Below are 21,343 nucleotides of genomic sequence, written 5' to 3' on the forward strand. Positions count from 1 at the left end.
AGACATCTGCTGGCAAATCGTCGCGTCTGTATGGAGAGATTAAAACTGCAGGACTAAAGGATTCAAACATATGTGAACTGTCATCCCTGATATCCTGTTGGAGAGTTGAAGCTCATCAAGGCACAACCTTTTATCGTTTTTCAAGACATGTCTGATAAAAAACACTCAAATATCAAATTTGACTTCATGGGGACGTTAAAACTGAGATATGCTATGTGCTAGGTGTGTCTATTTAAAAGACATTTGCTTAAAACATAGCATATCTAAGTACAGGAAAAGAGAAATGTGACTATATATTGAAGCACAGAGCGAAAAGGTTCGGGACTGTGGAAGGGGGACAGTTGTTTAATACTGGTTTCCAGGGTCAATGCGTTTGAATGTGCAGCTGGGAAAAGTATCTGTTGTTACTGGAACTCAGGCAGCAGTGTGTGGGAGGAACTGGATGGTTTTTCTTTTCTTAAGAAACACACAGCACCTAAGCACGATTCTGAAACACACCACGATGCCAAAGGTTGCTGATCGATGTGCTGCTTTCACAAACTCCACTGTTCTGGTTTTAAAACTTTCCACCAGATGAAAACTGAACAAAAGACTTATAGGCATTATAGTACCACCTATTGGATGCTTAGTGGAAGTATTCTTGATGTCGCTTGCAGCTTGGTAACATAAGACCAAATATCTCTACCAATTATCTGAATGTGTGTCATTGTGTTCATTACATCACCCCAGTAAATAAACAGATTCTTGAATTACGCTGAGGAAGATATAAACCTCATAATATGGAGAATGACCTTTCCATATTACAGAGCGACTTTCACAGTGAATCTCAGTGACTGGTGAGGATCAAGGTGAACTGAGGTAAAGGAAGGACCCTGTTTGTTACAGCGCTGCATTGTGGGGGCGTTAAGCTGGAACCAGGCAGTTAGAACAAGATAAATATACGCCCACTCTCTCTGCTGAATGTATGTGTAGAGCGCCATGACAGCCCAAAGCTGAAGGACGAGTCAGTGCACAAAGCAGACTCAATCTGTTTCAGTCCACTGTGAAACTGATGCTAATGCTAATTTGGTTTTGTCGTTTAGCTTTGTTTCAAGTTTGGATTAGATTTGTTGTTTGGTTCACTTTAGTTTAGCTTTTGGAAACCTAGGAGCACGATCACAAACTGAGAAACTTTGTTGTTTCCAATTTACCCAATAGAGTCTGTATTTGATGGCCTGAGAACAACTCCACAATCAACTATGTTCCTCCAGAATGAGAAACCCCACCTTTAATTACTTTTCATGGCCAACGTGAGAACGGATCGTAATGTAGCATAACAATTAGACCTTCCTAGAGCTTCTTGGTTGCCTATAACATCTTGATCTTAAACTTACTGAGTCATGACTATGATCTTAAACTGTCATAATTATGATATCTTAAAGATGGTGTGTTTCTTTAAAGGACCAGTGTGTAGGATTTAGTGGCATCTCGTGGCAAAGTTGCAACCAACTGAATACAGCTCGCCTTCCAAGTGTGTAGGAGAGACTACACACTTTGGGTCGAAAGGCAACCCCGTCTCACTCCCAAGACGTTAAATACTGTACAGTATATAGTATAATACTGTCATTTCTGGACGCAACCGCCACCAGAGTGAGTTGACGAAGTATAAAGAGTGAGAAATTCTGTATATGGAGGTGGTGGAGTGGGTGGACGGCTCAAACAAACACAGGACTTTAACCCAGATGTGTGAAACCAACAGTAAACAATACTTGATACGTAACGTACCTTGCTACCTTTTCCTAATCCTAGCCAAGTAGTTTTTGTGCCTATACCTTCACAATGTGAACCACCACAGTGCGACAGAACGTTGCATATTTATTCTTGCTTACCTGATCGTAAGTTGCGGATGTTACATATTTATTTTTGGCAACTTGACCTGTGTGTCCAGAAATAATGCAAGAGGGATTTCTACAGCGGAGTGCCACTGACTAAGCAGCAGTGTTTGACCAGTTGGGAGTGAGAACGTGTTGTATCTACAGCCAGTGTTTGGTTTGTCTGTTCTGGGCTACTGTAGAAACATGGCGGTTCAACATGGTGGACTCTGTAGAAGAGGACCCGCTCCCTCTGTAGATAAAAACAGCTTATTGTAAGGTAACAAAAATACAATGCTCTTTTTCAGGTGATTATAAACTAATGAAAACATACCTATGGATATCATATTTCATTTCTGACAAGAGATAAATGTTACACACTGGACCTTTAAGTAAGTATTTTGGAGTAAAGAGTATGTCACCCAACCTTCAACAAGAAATAATATCATCTCCAGTCGTCCAAGACGGATTTACAGCCTCTGTTATTTCTACAAAAGGATTTACTGCCGTCTGACAGTCTGTCTCTTTATTTTTACATTCTGTTGTGACCACACAGATACAGTCACACTCAGTCCAGGGTTGATCATTAACCAGCCAACAGGGGGGCAGCGGTTGTTGAGTCCAGCCACTACGCTGTCCAGCCTTGAGAAGATTGACCATATCTGTCTTTACTCTTATTTTATTCATCTCATCTTTTAACCCCTTTGGTTTCTCTTCGTCTGCCTCCACATCATACACAGGTCAGGTGAGTTCGGACCATCTTTGACTTCACCAAAGTTTTCACTCCATTCTGTGTCGTTTCAGTGTCAGTGCTGCTAAAATAATAATCTGTAGTTTTCAAACACCCTTTATGACTCAATATACTGAGGTATCTAGAGGGTGCTTTGAGTTGCACTTGAATAGAAAAGATGCATCGCCATACATTTATAGATAAAGACTGTGTGTAAGATCACGTATACGATGTTGGTAGATTCATATAGTTCAAGCAGTTCAGCGTATTCTGTGTTGTGTATTCAGTGTATTGCAGCTCAGCCAAAAAAAGGTTCTGTAACAGTAACCTTTAGTCTGCTGGTAAACATAGCAGCCATATCTGAAATTCTAAACCAACCAGACAGATAGACAGATACATTAATAAGATACCATTACAATGAAAATTATATTGACATGTCAGTAGTTCTGACAGCTTTTGCCCGTAGCAGTGGATTTCTACGGAGTCAGTCGGCCCACACTAAAATATCTTGGCAACAACTGGTGTTTACTGCAGCCAGTGTGTGTTACACCCCCACTGCTATGCAGCTAGCACTATGAGCTAGCATCAGTGTCCAACTTCCAGTGAACACAGCCAGACCATCTTGTTTTATATGTCGATGAGCCGGTCTCAGGACCAAACACAATCTCTGAGACCGGTGGTGCCAATTTTGACAGGGAATACTGTACTGAGGGGGTTTTCTTGCCAGGTTTGGAGTCACTTAGGTTAGCTGCACGGCTGACCGAGCTAACGGCAGTTGGTTAATTAGCGGTTAGCTGCGTAGTTAAAGCTATTTCTCCATCAGGAAACTCTGTCACTGAGAGGTTGCTTGAGAGGAAGCTGAGCAAGGCACAACTTTTTATCGTTTTTGCAAAATATCATTAAGAATATGTGATTATTTTGTCATTATTGGGCTAGATACTGACGTATAGGTGGATCATAGCACAAGAAATATTTAATAAAAACACTTAAACATCAATTTTGACTTCTTAGAGACAAAGTCAGTCGGCTCACAATAACATGTCCAACAACTGGATGGACTGTCATGAAGTGTCTATGGTGCTAAACCTACCTCCAACCCCCGGATTTTAACTCGCAACCCCCTTGGCATCAAAAAAGTTCAAAATGCGACTGTACAGATTATAAAAGTGTGGACCGGATTCATTTGGGATGATATCAAGATGAGTTTCTTATATCAATTCATTTATTAGTACAATCATATGCTTTTATCATTTAAAAATGTGACCAATAATTTGTGGCCAATTTTTGATATTTATATTGACTCCGTGTTCAGGTGGTCTTCAGTCCTTCAAAAGAATCATTTTCAAAATGTTTTAATTTGAGGAAAAGCCCTCTAAGATGCACCATCTCATTTTCAAGGGACACAATCGATGAAAATGCCACTGCAGGATGTAAATACTAGAATCCCGATTAAACTCTGGACATATTATTCATCACACGGAGTTACAGATACATATTATTGTTGCTGTTGGTATTCAGTCTTGTGTTCAGTCTTTGGTTTCTGGTTTCCAATGACAAATTTCCATTGCAAGCCACGTAACAGACAAAAGAGATTAATGCTATCGATCTCATCATTAGATAAAGGTGTTAATGTATAGTGATGCTGACGATATCTCTCTGTGTTTTTCAGGCTGGTTGTTTGGAAATGAAGCTGTGTCTTCTTCTTTTCTTGCTTTGTCTCTGCTGTCTGGGACTGACTGTAAGAACCTCATTCTAATAAACTACCTTCTTAAGCACTAAAGGGAAATTGTTTCTTAGCTGTTTATTTGACTTTTAACTGTTCTCTGAACCTTGTCTGTCCTCCTTTCTTCAGGAGGAGCCCACTCCAGGAACTCCTGATGTCTCCGGTCCTGTTGATGAAGAGGAGGACACAGAGGAGGAGGTTCAGAGCTGTGGAGGAAGGCAGTTGTTCAGCCCTGAGGAACGCAGGGCAATAGGGGGCACCATAGAGCGTCTGGGTTTACAGATCCTGGAAAAGCTTCCCATCGGTCCACAGCAGCCGAACATCGTCGTGTCACCTCTCAGCCTGGCCTTTGCCCTCGCTCACCTCACCTTAGGTCAGTCAGAGTTTCATTCTGTTATTCAAGAGATCAATACTCAGCCAGTTGTGTGCAGGACAGTAGGATTGTTCACTGATTCCCAAGCGTCTTCATCATAAAGTAAAGTTCTTCAGTTACACGTTGCGCAATACAAAATACAAAACAATAGTTTGAGTGACGAGGAAGAACTCCAGCACTGAAGTTGTTTAATATTTGAAGTCAGAGTCAGAGATAGAGATCCTGAACCGTTTCCCTACAGCTTCCATTAAATTCAACACAGTGTCCATGGAAAAGGCTTTTCGGAAGCTGAAATAACAACACTGTGGTCTGTTCGCATGGCAACAAGCAAGCAACTTTAAAAAAGTTAGTTTTCTGAATGAGCTTCAGTTGCTCCATATATTCTCCAATAAGTGATTTACTTTCTTCTCCCAGGTGCTCGCAACAAGACAGAAAAGCTGCTGCTGAAGAGCCTTCATGCCCACAGTCTGCCGTGTTACCATCATATACTAGGAGGCCTTCTACCTTATTTCAGAAACACATCATTAGAGGTGGCAACACGCATGTACCTGAGACCAGGTGTGTGGTGATGAGTTTTGAACTGGTGATGGTTTTTAAGTAGTTTCGTGTAAGATTCATCTTATCCATCTTTTCCATTTTGTCTCCCTTCTTCTGTCTCTCAGGATTTGAAGTGAAGTTGTCTTTTGTTGAGGATTCTTTGGCCAGGTATCAACGACAACGAGGCCACATGAGCATTCACTGGTTGAATGCTGTTGCTTTTCATTAAAATACAGTACATGTAATACATGTAAAATGCCTTTTTAAACCTGTGAGAATACATCCCCTGTCATATTATACACCTATTTAACAATTTATGTCAAAAAAATCTACATCTCTGTATTTTATATTGAAATCTAATAATTTTTTCTTCCTGTAAAACAAAATGTGACGCGTGCACACATAAGCATGAACCAGTGAATATTAAAATGGCATCCACCAATCAATCCATCTACTACTTTTAGCCACATAGGGCTAAAATTCATTAGTAAGCTAGCTAGCAACAGCATGACTTTCTGTTGTAGTGTTTTTGGGGGCCGGAGGTCACTGATTACTCTACAAAAACTTTATCACTGATTTGTCTGAAACTGGGTCATATTTAAAGGAAAGAATATTGTCTGGTTTTGATTGCTGTGAAAGTAAAATAATTTTTTTCCCTCTTCAGGTACAAATCACAGCCCGTCCCTCTGGTCTCTGTGGAGGATGTCAACCAATGGGTGGAAAACGCCACCAATGGTCACATCCCCAACTTCCTGGAAAGTATTCCACATGACGTGGTGCTTATGCTCATGAACGCTGTGTACTTCAAAGGTGAACCATACCACCAAAGACCACTCAGTATGGTGATTTGTAGTCATAGTGAAGAATTGCAATAAGTGAATAAAACAAGTCAGATCCGCTAACTGCAGGGTTCGCGGTTTGACCCTTTGTCCATGTGTTTAAGTGGCCTTGAGCAAGACACTGAACCCCAAGTGGCTCTCTGGGTGCCTAATTCTCCTAGTGTATAGGACAGGTCAAAGTCAGAGGACAAATTTCATTTCTATGTATGAAAACTCTGTGAAATGACAATAACAGTTGTAGCCATGATTCTTCTTGCTCCCCTCTGTGTTTTTCAGGGGAATGGCAGACACGATTTGACCCCCTAGGGACTTCTAAGGGAATTTTTTACCTAGACAACCAGAACTCTGTGTCTGTGAACATGATGAAATCTGCCCAGTACCCTCTCCGCCTGCTGGATGATCCAGAACTGGAAGCACAGGTAACGCCGACGTTGGCATGCAGGGATGGTGCTGATACTGTCCATCATGACAAGTGGAGCCAATATTGCTCACAAGGCTTTTACGTACCAATGCATGATATTGTTTGGGTTTTATCCTAACAGTGCAAAAACAAGAATGTGGGTATTCTGGATCTCTTTGTCTTTGAAAGGGTGATATGCCAAAGTGAAATCAGGACAGTCTGGATTTTCGGCCATTTACCTTGGAGTAATGACTCAATATACTCTGCAGTGTCTTTCGCAGTCATTTTGTTGAGGACTGATTTAGATTTGCTTTGATATTTTTGACAATTGACAAGTGATACTTGTCAGATAACATAGCAGAGTTAAGGCTACATCAAGACCATGACACCTGACTTTAGTTCCAATCTTGGGATCCCCCAGAACGAGCTGGAGGACATGGTTACCCTGCTGCCACTCGTGGTTAAATCTAAACTATGTTTAAGGTGTCCTGTTATACAACTTTGACCAAACAGTCAATAATAAGCAAGTGTTTTCATTTAATTATTTCACTTTCTTCCTTTTCTCTTTTAAAATCCACCTAATGTTAATGGTATAAAGGTGTGGTTGGGTTAGGGTCGTTCTAAGGAGGTTAACCACCATGTGTTCCCATAGTGATTTATTGAGAGTTAGTTCATATAAAAGTCTTTTTCTCTCTTCCAGGTTGCCAGTTTTCCCTTCAAGGGAAACACCAGCTTCTTAATTGTCATGCCCCTGCCGGGCAGAGGGAACGTGTCATCAGTACTTCCAAAACTGAACATCTCCGACCTTTACAGACGTCTACCTCAGGAGAAAACAATGCAGGTCAACTTACCCAAGGTGAAGCTACAGTACCGCCAGGAGCTCCAGGAAGCGCTGACCAGCATGGGTGAGAGTATTAGCTTCACTAAGAGAGAAAGGATGCCTAGAAGAAACAACGCAGATACCGTGGTGGTGATATCAATTACAAACACACAACATTCCAATTCACATAAAACACATTAAACTCTCAACAGCATTTTTTCTTCCTCATTTGTGCAAATTATACTTTCCATGTCTGTTTAGCTACAAGGGGGTGTGTGAATTAAGAGTATATCTGGCCCTTCAGTCTGTAACTCTGCCCTATTTTTCAGGCCTCGGTTCCCTTTTTTTGGGTCCTGATCTTTCTGGGATTTCCGACCACCCTCTGAAGGTGACTGGTGTCCGCCACGCCAGCACGGTGGAACTCAGCGAGGAAGGCGTGGAGGCGTCCGCCACCACTGTTGTAACCTCCATGCGCTCCATCTCCCTCTTTTCCGTCAACTCTCCCTTCCTCTTCGCCCTCGTTGATGACGCCTCTCTGGCCCCCCTCTTCATGGGCATCGTCACAAACCCCGCCCCAGACAACGACCCCATGCTCAATGATGATCCCTACGGCAACAGCACCATGAGCGACCAGCCTGCGACGGAGAATAGCAAACACAACAACAGGTCGTGCAGCGAGACAGAGCCAGCAGGGGGCAGTAGTGTTCAGTCATGTAGTGCCCCTGCGAGTGAGAGGGAGCAGCAAGTAAATGGACTGGAGATCAGTAACGGCAGGAAGAAATAAAACCTGCGACTCTGTACCTGCTTCAGATCTTACTTGTCAAAGGAATAGTTCCACATGTTTGGAGATACGCCTGTTGGCTTTGTTGCAGTTAGATGATACCACTCTCATGTCTGCAACCAATGCAGTAGTGGAGAAAAGACATGAGAGCGGTATCCGATGTTCATTTCTAACTCTGCAAGAAAGTGAATAATTTCCCAGATTGTCAAACTTTTCCTTTAAAGTAGATTCAGATGTGCAGCAAAGAATGAAAACCTTGGTCTTGTGTTCCTCGAAAGGCATTGTAGTTCAAAAATACGAATACACTGCAATTATAGTGATCAGTATTGAGTTTTATATGAAAGAGTCAACAATTTGAAATCCTAAAGTCTCCAGCAGATTAATGTTTGTATGTAGTGATCAATTTTATCAAGCTTGTCAGCAGTGCCTGAATTGGACGAAAAAGGGGACCAGTACCCTAAAAAGAGCCAGTAGTCCCTCAACTAACTCTAAATCTTTTTTAATCATTCTTAACACAAACAATCTGAGTGCTGTTTTCTTAGCACTGACCAATCAAACTTTTTTCCAGCCGTATTCTGCCTCTGATTTGCTCTGACCTCGACATTTAACCTGAGAGAAGAAATAAGGGTACTGATGTGGACAAAAATCAGAAGAGCCTTTGAATATGGGCCTATTTCAGACACTGCTTGTCAGGTTTGTGTTCAGTGACTGTTTATAATAGATTTATTAGGCCTGGTGATGCATTTAAAGACTGTTTCATACCAAGACAAGTTGTGCATTATGATGTTAAAAGTTTTTTTTCTTTGCTGATGTTGATGCTGATTTAATTTGGTGTTCAGCCACTGAAAATAAAATGTTGACACAAAACATGTATTTGAGTTTTTTTAACTTTGTTTGGATGAGATTTTTCTTTAAATCACACATTTCCCAAAATGTCTTCTGATTTTCAGAAATGAACCAACAACAAATCAAAGGGTCAGTTGAAGCAGTACATTGTCAGTGGGTGCTGTATTATCCTGCCGGAATCAGAAAATACTGACTCAGTCATTATTTTAAGAGAAAGTTCCTCATTATAATAACTTACAGAATCTGTTTCCCCTCATATTGGCTGAAACGCGCTTCCATAGATCTCAAACCATCTTCGGCTGCAACGTTTTTAATCCAGCAGTTTCTGTCTGTCTTGCGCGCTCCCGGCGCTCTATTGGCGGCAGCGGGGACGCGCTCCGCCCGGCGCAGGTCCAGGAGGCGTCAAAGGGGCAAAGACTCGACTCATCTGCAGCGAGAGAGAGTCTGAGAGACGTGGACCGTCCGGGAGCAGAGGAGAGGTGAGTGCGCTTCTCTGCGCTTTGTTGCCCTTTTACGCACAAAGTTTGACTTTTTCTTTCTGATTGTTTCTGTTCAATAAACGGAAATAAATTCGGGGTTAATGCTGCTGTTCGGTTCACTTTGACTTAAATAGTTTGATGAACCTGCAGAGGATTCAGTTCTTTGTCTTACATCGATTCAGTCTGTTGGCATTCATAAAGACACTCTCAGTGCTACCGTACTTTCTGATTTAAAGACAGTTTAATAATTCTGTTAACAGTCACAAACTTGGACTTCTGAACTTTCTGCAGTTCAGTTCAGCTTTTCCATCTGAGCTCTGCGTCGCTGTGCCAAGAAACACAATCACAGCTGGACCTTTTCCATCCAACAGTTTATATAATAGTTCTGGGACAGAAGCAGGGTCAAAGTTTAATCATTAGATTCTGCTGTGTCTGAAATTAATGGAACTAATGAATTCTAGTCAGTGTAGAAGCTTTGAAGGTTGTTGAATATATAAGTTTTGTCAGTTATATTGTGCAGAACAGAGCTCACAGAGGTTATTAATGACTTTGGTTTTTCTCTGCAGTTCTGTGGAATAATTTGGGATTCGTGACTTTCTGATGTGATATCAGAAAGCTGATGAGAAAACATTCCTGTGAGTATCAGAGACAAGTTCCTGCAGGAAGCATGTTTGCTGTGTCAGCGGCTCATCTTCAGTCTGCTGCAGGACTCTGCAGGACTCTGTAGGTCTCCATCAGGCCTGTTCAGACAGTAAACTATCGAAATACACTGAATATTTAGAGATCCTTGTGGATCCTGACTGGTGCATTCAGGTGTCCTGGTCTGGCTGTAGTTAGTAGTCAGATTTATAGTTTAATGTGTCAAATTGTTTAACAGCCTCTATATTTGATTTTGAACAGTCTGACATTAAAGGAAACGACACAAAAAGTAAATTTTGTGTGATCCGGACACACTGAAGTCAGAAAATGTGCACACCGATATTCAAATATACAGCTGCTGCTTCATGAATTTACATTTGTTGTGAGTCTGTGGAGGAACAGAGGAAAAGGTCAGTGAAAGTTAGGAAACTGCAGCCACGGCAACTTTTTGGACGACACCGTCTGGATTTCCCATCAGGCACAGTGTGTGTGTGTGTGTGTGTGTGTGTGTGTGTGGTCTGAGGTTCAGAAAACTTTATGAAACCATGACAACCAGGTCCAGATGTGTGCAGAAGAACAAAAGAGACATTGTGTGTGTGTGTGTGTGTGTGTGTGTGTGTGCGCGCGCGCGCACGCACGCGTGCAGCTGCAGTAAAATGCTGATGGAAATGTTAACTTGAGCTCCTGTTTGTTCCAGAGGTGGAGCTCCACAATAGGGAGGCTGTTCTTGAGAGAAACGCTTTCTGCTCCGACTGTTTGGAGGATCTGGTCTTTCTTGTGGTCCTCGCAGCGTCATCAGTTTGTATTCTGCGGTGAAGTTTGAACCAGTTGTATAATTTTGTGGCATTCTTGTGCAATTATCCAGAAAGATGCTTTGAAATCATGTGGTTCTGAATATCATCATTGTCTCTGAGTTCCACAAACAAAGGATGGATTTTCTAAACTGTTTTGGATAATTTCACCTCTTTTCTCTCACCGTCGGGTGTGGCTCCTGGCAACTCGAGTCAGCCAACGTCAGCTGCATGAGCAGACTAGCTAATGGGTAGCTAACATAAATGTTGCGTTTTCGTATGAGTGATAATAAACTTGTGTTTTACAGTGTATGTATAAAAACTTTTGTTTTTCTTCCAGGATGAAGCGAACAACTTTCCTGCTGGTGTTTGGAGTCGCCCTGAGCTTCTGTCAGGCTCAGGTAATCCACATCAGCTTTTTTTCCAGGTAGGATGTTTGATATCTCTATCAGATCTTTAGATTGTTGTCTTTACTGTTGTCCAGTCGGAGACAGGAGGCGAGGAGACGGGCGGGGAGGAGGAACATGTGGAGCTCTTCACCACACCGACGACTAAGATGGGCGCCGCCACTTCGGACTTCGGCTACAACCTGTTCCGCGCCCTGGCGAGCCGTGAAACCGGGACCAACGTGTTCCTGGCCCCCATCAGTGTGTCCGCGGCGCTGACGCAGCTCTCCATGGGTGACGACACAAACACACTACAAACTAAATCCAAACTGATGCTTTGGTTTTAAAAGACTGCCATGGTGTGTACGGGTCCGTCAGCCAAACTGGTTGAAATTTATTTCAGTTTTGTTTGCTGCTCCCCAAAAACACCATCATCAGGTGGTCAATGTGTTTTTCCATACATGCTTATTTTTCCTCAGTTCAGTCTCAGTTTAAGGTGAGACAGTACGAAAACAGACACCAAGTTTACAATTACTACGGAAGCCCTGAGAGGCAAGTGAGAAAAAACTATTCTGGTAATCAATTTTCTAAGTTTGATCTAAATCGTTGTCTCTCCCGTATTTAAAACTTACAGAACAGTATGTGATTTCTGCCTCTAGGGTGTCTCTCACGTCCAAACAATAAGAAAATATGAAGTTAGATGAGTTGGTGAAGCAGCGTGGGATCATGGGAGTTGTTGTCTTCACCACCATTGGCGTCATTGCAGTCAGCTTCCCCCGGTTAGGATTCCTTCAGTGTTCATGGTTCAGGAGGTTTCTACCGGGAGCCCAATGATCCACAGAGGTCTCCTCCTCTCCAACACAAACAGACCCGCTGATTAAAACCACTAAACACACTGAACAAAGCAGTTCCACCTTAAACACACTGAATAAAGCAGTTCCACCTTAACAATCACTGCTTCTCCCACGCTGTTGGACAGACAAAGGACGTCCCGGAGGGCCTGCGAGCCGAGCTTGTTTCTCTGATAACTTAAGATCCAGACGTCCGATGACTAAAATCCTTCATCCGGTTCAAATCTAGAGTTAAAAAGCACCAAGATCTAAACAGTGGATGGTAAAACTGTGGCACAAGAGGCTGAAGTGCATCACAGACCCATGTTTTAAATTAGACTTTTTTTTTTTTTAGTTTTCTTCCAGGTGAGTTTCCATCCACTCCAAACACAATGTAAGTGCAGTAAAGCTAACGCTAACAGCAGATTAGTGCCGATTACAATATATTTATAGCCAAAAGAAACGTTATGTAAGTTGTTAACACCTCACCTTATGTGCCCTGTGTTTAGAGGCTACTGGTGCAATTCAGCCTCTGGTGGCTGAAATGAGTATTACAACCACAAACAAAACTGATTGACAACAAAAACAAAAAATGGTTTCACAGAGGAAATACAGTAATTTAGGAAAATTATTCTGGCAAACGACATTTTTCACCTGGAAAAACTTTCTTCCCACACCTGTTTCAAATGTCCATGTTCAAAAAATGTTTCACACAAACAGAGGAGAGAAAACAGTTGAGACTTACTTACTCACCTCTCAGGGCTTTCGTACATTACTCGAACAGTCTAAGCTCATGAAAATACGTCTTAATCTTACTCACTCATCATGTCACCCAGGAGGGTCTGAGCGTGCTCAAAGGCAGCTGTTCAGGGCTCTGAGATACCACACCCTGCAGGACCCGCAGCTCCACAACACCCTGAAAGACCTGCTGGCCTCGGTCGGGGCGCCCGGGAAAGGCCTGAGCTCTGCGGCACGCATCTACCTGGCACGACGTGAGTTCGAGTGGGGGGTGGTTGGGCAGCTGGAAGCGTCATAATTCAACATTTCGTCTTGATTGTAATGTTGATTTGTAAATGTCAGAACTAGAAGCCAATTAATTCTGTTCTCAGGACTTCGTCTCAAGCAGGACTTCTTCGCGCTGGTGGAGCAGCAGTATGGAGTTCGTCCCAAGGTTCTGCAGGGAGGAAGTAAAGACGTGAAGGAGGTAAATGACTGGGTGGCTCAGCAGACAGGAGGGAAGGTGCAGAGGTTACTGGCCGCGGCCTTCCCACGAAATGCAGGAGGCTCTGGAGTGAACACCGTGAGCGCCGCCTACTTTAAAGGTATGTCACATTTCAAACGCTCGCTAGCTGGTGTCTTGATTTAGTTCAGTATGATGCTTCTTGGACTTTTCTCCCACAATTCCTCATTTTTACTACAAGTTCAGTATCCAGCTGAGGATGCACGAACATCAGTAATGACAGTTTTTTGTTCATAAACAGGGAAGTGGGTGACTCGGTTCGGGCAGAGCGGAGCGATGGAGAACTTCCAAGTGGAGGGCGGGGCACCCGTCCGCATTTCCATGATGCAACAGGATAACTACCCTGTGAAGATGGGTGCCGACTCAGATTTGAGCTGCACGGTGAGTGTTTTCTACTCTGAATGTCATCAGTACGTAACCTTCAAACTACAACATCAGTAGCTTGTTTGCTCAGACAGTGTTATGAAGAAGAGCCATTTTTCAACTAATTTGAAAGACTTTGGACGGGGAACTGAAGTTGTTTTATGGGTCTCTTCAAAGCCACCAGACTCCATAGATAAACACTCATTTTACCTTGCAGAAAATGGGCATTTCTCGTGAATGGCTGTCTCCAACGGTTGGTTTGTTTGAGTCCTTGTGTGACTTTGGTGATCCAAGCTAACAGCAAAGTCACAAAGCAGAGGTCCATATAACAGCTTCAGTTTCCAGTCGGATAGGGCTGTGGTGAAAATACTCTACTACTCATACTCGTACTCTGTAAAAGCTCCTCTTGGTTTCTCAGTTTGATCAATTTGAGTAACTGTAAACGACACAAAATAGGCATTAAGAGAGTTTGAACACCACAGGAATGCAGTGAAGTGACGTCCTGTGCAAACAAGTTACTGGTTTAAATTTCATTACCCAGAATGAACCAGCTTTTGAAGCTTGAGTCGTGTACTTTCTGAGCTCCCTCCTGAACGTTTTCCCATCCTCCAGATTGCTCAGATCCAGATGCAGGAAGACGTCAGCATGTTCATCTTCCTGCCCGATGACGTGACCTCCAACATGACGCTGCTGGAGGAGAGTCTGACGGCCGAGTTCGTTCAGGACCTCTCCATGACGCTCCTTCCCGCCAAAGTGTCCCTCACTCTGCCCTCCCTGAGGCTCAGCTACTCCACAGACCTGCTGCCACTGCTCAGCGACCTGGGTGAGTCCAAGATTTTCAACAAATACGGAAGCAAATAAAGTACCAATATTGCACAAATACACACACTCAATTTCATTTCTTACATTTTTATTACTTGCAAGAAATCCATTAGAAAAGAACAGAAAATCACAACATTGTCCCGACTAACCAGAGAGTATGAAGCCCTCCTGGGATCAGCTTAAGGCTGGTTATTGAATAAAAAGTTTTAATACCAGTACCAATGCTTGACTTCAATACTAGTTCCTGAACAATACCAATCAATCAATACCAATTTTATTAAATTCATTTTAGCAAAAATAAAATGAAGTTACACATTATGGTACAATAACTCTATTGTTCAAAGACCTGGGAAATTAAATTAAATTTCATAGAAATATATAGAATAGAAATAATTGATCATTGAAATAGTTGCTGATTAATTTTCAATCAAGCTTCAAAATAAAGTAAAATATCATCTGCAAACTGGATTATATTCAGTAAAACACTTGTTCAGTGATGTGATGTCACTGATGTCTATTATCATCTTCCTCCTCCTTTACCTTTTTTCTTCATCTTTACTCCGTCCTCTTCATCCTTTTCATGGCCTTTCTCCTTCCTCCTGTTCCTTTTCTGTTCCTACCCTCCTCCCTCCTTCCCCTCCCTGTAGGTCTCTCTGAATGGCTCGCAGACACGGACTTGGAGAAGATCTCAGCTCAGCCTGCCAAGCTCGGCAGCGTCAATCACAAGGTCGTCATGGAGACAGCGCCCGAGGGGAACCAGTACCCCTCGGGCACCTCCTCAACGCCAAACCACCTGTCCTACCAAGTGGACCGCCCCTTCATCTACTTGATCCGGGACGAAACATCGGGGGCGCTGCTCTTCATCGGCAGGGTGGTCAACCCCAAGACCCTGACTATATAACACACACACACACACGCACACACACACACACACACACACGCACACACACACACACACACACACACACACACACACACACACACACACACACACACACACACGCACACACACACACACACTCTTAGCGGGTCCTAGGAGGGATTTCAGGTGTTTGCGTTTGAGGTGGCAGATATCTGCAAGGATATTTGAATTAATTTGATTTTACATGATTATTTACTTTTCATGTTGAAACATTTTAATCTGACACACAAACACACTGACGATACCAAAAGATTGTTTTTTAAGAAATCAAATATTGTCATATGTGTGAAACGAAATAAACACGACAATAAAACAAAACATGTCTCATCAGTGTTTTTACACAACCAGTTGTAAAAAATAAAGATCTTATTAAAGAGTTGGTTCAAAACATCCCAGCAGCCACTGGTCAGATGGTGGATGTTCCTGCTATCAGTGTCTCATTTTGACATCCTCAGAACGAGCTCCAGCGCAGTTTCTTTTTGAAAGAACTTTCAGTGATAGCTTTTTGTTTGAATACCAAACATAGTCACAGATGTTTAATCTTTAACAGACTGGATGAGGAGTCTGGTCTCATTTCACAGTGAAAAATAAACTTTGGGTTTTTAACATTAAACCATAAAAAATAGACAATAACTAGTTATGCATAATCATTCCGTATCTTTTATCTATCCATATCAATTTAATATTTATAAACACATGAATTTCACATGTGACCATATATACATGTAATTTTGCACATGGTAAACATGGTATTGGATCATGTTTGTGGTGTTAAGTGTGAAGCCCATGTAAATTCCTGTGTGAAACCTATGTGATCGTTGTGATCACATATGGGAAAATTCACGTGTTTTGTCTGTAAGGGACAAATGAGAGGTTCTGCTCAGCAGATTAGTGTAATGGCCCTCTGCAGCCAGCAGGGGCTGCCAGCATGCTGTTAATCCAATGTTATGTTACTTAATTCACGAAGCAATCTGTAATAACAGTAGTGAAACTGTCCCAATGTTATTGCAGACACTGAACTCCCCACAGACAGGGTGGATGGTTAGTGAATGTTCAAATGTTATCAGCCATTGATTAATGTTGTTCTTTTAGTTTGAAAGTGAAGCACATTTACCACTTATATATACATATACCGTATATATGTATATTTTACCAGGAATTGGCTGGTGCTAATTTTGTGCCCTGTGTGCCCTCGGCTCCTGTTGCCCTCCTTTCTCTTCTCACTCTCTGCAGGTGCTCCTCATTGAGGAGGTGGCTGTTATTTGACTTGAGAAGCAGACTTCTTTTGCTCCTTGTCTTTGTGTTTTATTCTTTGAGGATGGAGGTCTGGTACTCACTGTTACTGAGTGCTGTCACTTCTGATTTTCAGTCAATAAAGTCTGGAAACGACTCTGCATGTGTGGCAATAAGTCCAACCTGTTTCAAACATACGAAGCAAGCCACACGTCATATTGGTCGGACTTTTAGTTATTATAATATTATTTATTATTAATAATATTATATTTAGTTATTAAAAATGTCAATGGGATTTTGAATGAGGTTTACTGTTTTCTGTTTCTGTTTTCCTAATCAGGACAGACCGGGTGCTAAAAGAAAGCAGCACATAGACACATTAACATCAGATACGCACATTATAACCAGCAGGGGGAGCAAATAACACAGTTGGATGTCAGATAACCAGCTCTAATCCTCAACCCTTAAAAATCCCAGGTATCTACATTAAAGTAGTTATCCTGCAGGCGTGTGTTTGTTCTCAGACTGAAGTCAGTGAGCAGACACAGAAGCAGCTGCTCAGTTTCTCATCCTTTCTCCACATGTGAAACACTTCCTGCACAAGAATATTTTGGCACAGCGAGTGTTGGCAGTCACTGACGGCAAAACTGATTTTCCATACTTCAGTACTGACACATTCTTTTGCTCACAGTGAGGAAAACTTTAAATGCATCGACACAAAACAAGAAATAAAAGAGTATAAAATGAACAGAACAAGGATCTAAACAGGAAATGTCTGATCGATTGAGTAAAGAAAGAAGAATGTGAAGAGCTGATCATTTGTGCACACGTGTTCTTGATTTTCCTTGGTCAGAGATTCGTTAGGTTTCTGAAATGCTGCCCGGCAGAACTGACAGATGGGAAAAAGAGACACAGAAGAAGAAGAGTTGGACTCTCAGAGGACACAGAATTTTAGAGAATTTAACCATACAACATTAAATGTCTTCATCCTGTACAACACAAAGCTGCATCACAGTTTGTAGCTCCTTCATGCAACCATATAAGTAATCAATAAAGTATATTAAAGTAAAATAAAGCAATATATACACTTATTAATATCAATATATACAGGAAATAATTCTGCAGGTGATCTTTTGAATGTGCGTCTGGTTGAATGTAAATAGCAGCAACAAGAAGCACTGCCTACCCGCCCACTGTTGGAAGGGCGAGTAGGAAATAACATTCAGATGACAAAAACACTTTGATGTAAAATGTACAATTTAAGTACTTTCTGAGTCATTTGGGCAGAAATAAGAAATAACTAATACAGGAAGGAAATACACAAGATCTGCAAACACCACAGAATAAAAGGGTGACGATGACAAAGCCTTATATTAATATATATATTACATTAGCTTTGGGCTCCTTAAGACTTGTAATGCTTTTATTTCCAAATACTACCTTTATTGAACAGTCAGGTTTCTGTACACCTCAGTCTCCACAAGAGGGAGACAAACACTCAGTAAAAACCTTCAGGTCTCCACAACAGAAACCAGTAAGACCAGATTCTTTTGTCATGAAATCATCAGTTGAACCTCAGCACTGCAGCGGCGGTATTTTCAGAATAAAAGTTCAAATCATACATGCAGAGTTCACTACAGGTGAGACCAGATGACCTTTGTAGTTGTTGATGCTCGGACAGGAAGCTGTGTGTCAGTAAAGCCAGTGAAATGATGGAATATGATGAAATGAAATATTCCTCAAACTCTCCTTTGTCACTTTCCACATGAGTGTGGGGATTTGAACCTGTGACCAGTGTTGCTTAAGATTCAGGAGGAAACAGACTGAATGACAAAAACACAGGAAGCCTGCTGAGGTCTGAGGGTCAGAGGTCTGCTGGAAGAAGTGGGGTATTTAAAGAAGCCTGAACCCTCACAGACCAACCAATATAATAATAATAAAGTTTATTATTATTATATTATTAAAACATGCTGTGTATGAGTTTGAGTGTGAGTTTGTAACCTATTTATTTAATTTTCTTACTTTCTTCACAACATTGAGGAGGATCTACTGTCAGAAATGGAATATAATATTCATAGACATGTTCTTTTGGCTACGGGTTGAATTTGGTTTAATTCATGTTACACCCTTATCTTACCTTAATGGTTCATTAAGAGACTGGATGCAGTCTCTTTGTGCTGTGCCTTCATGTTTCTAACGTTACTGAGTCTATGTGACAAATAAAAGTCTGGAATTGTTGAAAGAACAAACTCACTTCCTCTGAGTTCGGTTGTGGCAGTAGACTCCTGTCTGTCTGATGAAACAGACCTTCAAACGGTTTTCTGTCTCTGTTGGTCAACTCGTTACATCATTTGTTCATAATGAATGATGACTGTTTGAGTTTAATGATCCTGAAATGAGATTGTTCCTGTTGTTAAATTCCACAGACACACAGTAACACTAACTAACTGCTCCAGAACGGCCATCGGATGCTCGGATGAATGTGCAACGTGCCAAACAGAGAGTCTCCTGTTTTAGAACTTTCCACAATCGCACAGATGATCATGATGCTGTTATACAAAGTGAGTGTTCTGAGTGTTCAAATTAAACTTTATTGACAGTTCTCAATAGCCAGAACGATCTGCAGGAGCGTGAAACTCAGACCATTTACTTGTAAAGTTAAAACGAAACAACATTTCTTAATGGATAAAAACACCAACAGAATTAAAGTCAAGGTCGTGTTAGGGTCATGCAGAAAGGATCAGATATTGATCAGCTTTATTTTAGCTGTTATTGATCCATTAAAACTGTTTCCAAATCAGCCCTCAATCCTCAACATTATAAACTATTTGTTAAATCTTTATGGTTGAAATGTTAAATAGCTGCTGTTTCTTGTTTCCAGGAGCTAAGGAAATCAGATTTCTGTGGCGAGACGAGTGCAGCTGCTGTATCAGTGAGCTCGGAGTATTAAAGGTGAGTTGTCAGCGTATTGTGTGTCGTAGCACTGGAGCATTTCAGAGTTTGGCACATCGAGGTCACAGACTGACAGTTAGTGTGAGCAGTCGACGTGTTTGAGCCTGCAACAGAAAACAAGTTGAGGAGTTTGAGCTGCCGCAGAGCGGGCACAATTTTTCTACCGACAGTGACTTTAAAGTTGCTGTCTGGACTTGTCTCTGTGTGTCAGAGCTCAGGAACGATGTACAGTCTTTGTATGTGGCTCTTCAGTCTGAATAAATCTGTCAGCGGGTCACAATTTCCTTCCAGGACACACTATCAGAGGAATTTAAGACGCTTCAAACCAAAGAAAGTGGTACACTGCAAGAAAGAGAAGTTGAGGAAATTCATAATTTAAAGAAGAAAAGTAAATTATCATAAATCATTATTAGTTTATTTTAAAACATTATAACATAGTTTCCTCCACTTTTTTCCCCCTGCAGTGTTATTAAAACCAACTGAATACCACTCGCCTTCGAAGTGTGTCAGAGATACTGTGGTGGCTGTGAAATTTGCAAAAAAATTGCAAAAAAAAAATTTATAATCAGGCTTTTATTTCAATTAACACAATATTTTCTGTCATTTATTTCAGTTTTTAATTATTTTTAAAAATTTTATTTCAGCACGCGTTATTGTGTGTGTTGTGTTTTCAGTTTAATATCTCTGATTGTTGTGTGAGTTTGATTCTGTTGACCTCATATACTCCTCTTAATCCTTCTTTTCTTTTTATAAACTGTCATTCTTTATTGCTGCTGGTTTTGTGTGTATGTAAAGCACTTAGTAAACATAGTTTTTTTTTAAAAGTGGTATACAAATATACGGAGCCCCTAAAGGGACATGGGGGACATGGGGAAAAAAAAAAATTAAACGACAGATACTATCTTGTGCGCACTAGATACATTAGTGTTGTGGCGAATCAACACATGGCTAATTTTTATATTCAAACGAGTATTAAACTAATTTGTCTGTAACTAAAAAATAAATGTAAATTAATCTGTAACCTCTTTTGTTACAGTCCGCTTTTAAATGCCCTGTCCTGCAGCCAGATACTCATTTGTCCTCCTTTTGAGAAAATAACAAAAACATTCTGCCTTTTGACACATTACCTTGTTAGTTTAATACTTATTGGCTTAAAATGTGTGTCAAAATAAGTAATTTCATTGGTTACATTTTCGTGTTGTGACCTATCAACACATGGTTAATTTTAATATTCAAATGAGCCATGTGTTGATTCACCACAACACTCCATCCATATCTAGTGTGCACTAGAAACAGATCTAGTGCGCACAAGATAGTATCTAGTGAGCACTAGAAACAGATCTAGTGCGCACAAGATAGTATCTAGTGAGCACTAGATACTATCTAGTGCGCACTAGAAACGTTTCATTTATTCATTTTTTTTCCATGTCCCTTTAGGGGCTCCGTACAAATAAAATTCTTCTTCTTATTATTATTATTACTACTTTGTTCCAGCAATTGGCACAAAGACAACGTGTGAAACTGCTCCATTAATCATCTTAAAGTGTATTAGAGAAACACAGCAAGTTTCCATCATATGCTATATGCTGCTAAATATGCTGATCATGTTTCTTTAGGCAGTTAATTTAATGAGTTGATTGAACTTCAGTTAAAAAAGTAGTGAGTTTAACCTAAGGAAAGTTCAGTGAAGAAGGCAAACAGAACTACATGCTAACATAATTAACTAATAATTAATAATTAGCCTCTTTATATAAATACAATTCATTTTTAATCAGCAACACCTGACG

At 41.1% G+C, this 21,343-nt stretch overlaps 2 protein-coding genes across 5 annotated transcripts; both read left to right on the forward strand.

Annotated features, from left to right (window-relative positions):
- The first annotated feature begins 2,428 nt into the window (after positions 1 to 2,428).
- Positions 2,429 to 8,920, forward strand: serpinf2a (serpin peptidase inhibitor, clade F (alpha-2 antiplasmin, pigment epithelium derived factor), member 2a). 2 transcript variants are annotated; one of them, XM_051394868.1, is made up of 9 exons: positions 2,429 to 2,595; positions 4,250 to 4,318; positions 4,433 to 4,676; positions 5,091 to 5,234; positions 5,339 to 5,381; positions 5,878 to 6,023; positions 6,329 to 6,471; positions 7,153 to 7,357; positions 7,602 to 8,920. In XM_051394868.1, the coding sequence occupies exons 2-9, from the start codon at positions 4,265 to 4,267 to the stop codon at positions 8,054 to 8,056; spliced, it is 1,434 nt and encodes a 477-aa protein (XP_051250828.1). In that variant the 5' UTR covers positions 2,429 to 2,595; positions 4,250 to 4,264; the 3' UTR covers positions 8,057 to 8,920. The 2 variants fall into 2 exon arrangements, with proteins under 2 accessions (XP_051250828.1, XP_051250829.1); XM_051394869.1 differs by having other exon boundaries at positions 2,429 to 2,590.
- A 327-nt stretch (positions 8,921 to 9,247) lies between these two features.
- On the forward strand, positions 9,248 to 15,689 carry serpinf1 (serpin peptidase inhibitor, clade F (alpha-2 antiplasmin, pigment epithelium derived factor), member 1). 3 transcript variants are annotated; one of them, XM_051394875.1, is made up of 9 exons: positions 9,361 to 9,378; positions 9,945 to 10,013; positions 11,149 to 11,209; positions 11,293 to 11,488; positions 12,861 to 13,016; positions 13,134 to 13,346; positions 13,506 to 13,645; positions 14,240 to 14,450; positions 15,097 to 15,689. In XM_051394875.1, exons 3-9 carry the CDS (start codon positions 11,150 to 11,152, stop codon positions 15,348 to 15,350), a joined length of 1,230 nt encoding a protein of 409 aa, XP_051250835.1. In that variant the 5' UTR covers positions 9,361 to 9,378; positions 9,945 to 10,013; position 11,149; the 3' UTR covers positions 15,351 to 15,689. The 3 variants fall into 3 exon arrangements, with proteins under 3 accessions (XP_051250834.1, XP_051250835.1, XP_051250833.1); XM_051394874.1 differs by lacking the exon at positions 9,945 to 10,013 and having other exon boundaries at positions 9,248 to 9,378; XM_051394873.1 differs by lacking the exons at positions 9,361 to 9,378; positions 9,945 to 10,013 and adding an exon at positions 10,893 to 11,059.
- Positions 15,690 to 21,343: the final 5,654 nt, after the last annotated feature.

The sequence above is a fragment of the Dicentrarchus labrax genome, unplaced genomic scaffold, assembly GCF_905237075.1.
Source record: "Dicentrarchus labrax unplaced genomic scaffold, dlabrax2021, whole genome shotgun sequence".
NCBI lineage: Eukaryota > Metazoa > Chordata > Actinopteri > Moronidae > Dicentrarchus > Dicentrarchus labrax.

Coding starts and splice junctions, on each gene's coding strand:
- serpinf2a (XM_051394868.1), top strand. CDS start 4,265: ATGAAGCTGTGTCTTCTTCTTTTCTTGCTTTGTCTCTGCTGTCTGGGA. Junction 5,235..5,338: donor ACGCATGTACCTGAGACCAG/GTGTGTGGTGAT, acceptor TCTGTCTCTCAG/GATTTGAAGTGAAGTTGTCT. Junction 7,358..7,601: donor GGAAGCGCTGACCAGCATGG/GTGAGAGTATTA, acceptor CCTATTTTTCAG/GCCTCGGTTCCCTTTTTTTG.
- serpinf1 (XM_051394873.1), top strand. CDS start 11,040: ATGAGCAGACTAGCTAATGG. Junction 11,060..11,148: donor ATGAGCAGACTAGCTAATGG/GTAGCTAACATA, acceptor TTTTTCTTCCAG/GATGAAGCGAACAACTTTCC. Junction 13,347..13,505: donor GAGCGCCGCCTACTTTAAAG/GTATGTCACATT, acceptor GTTCATAAACAG/GGAAGTGGGTGACTCGGTTC.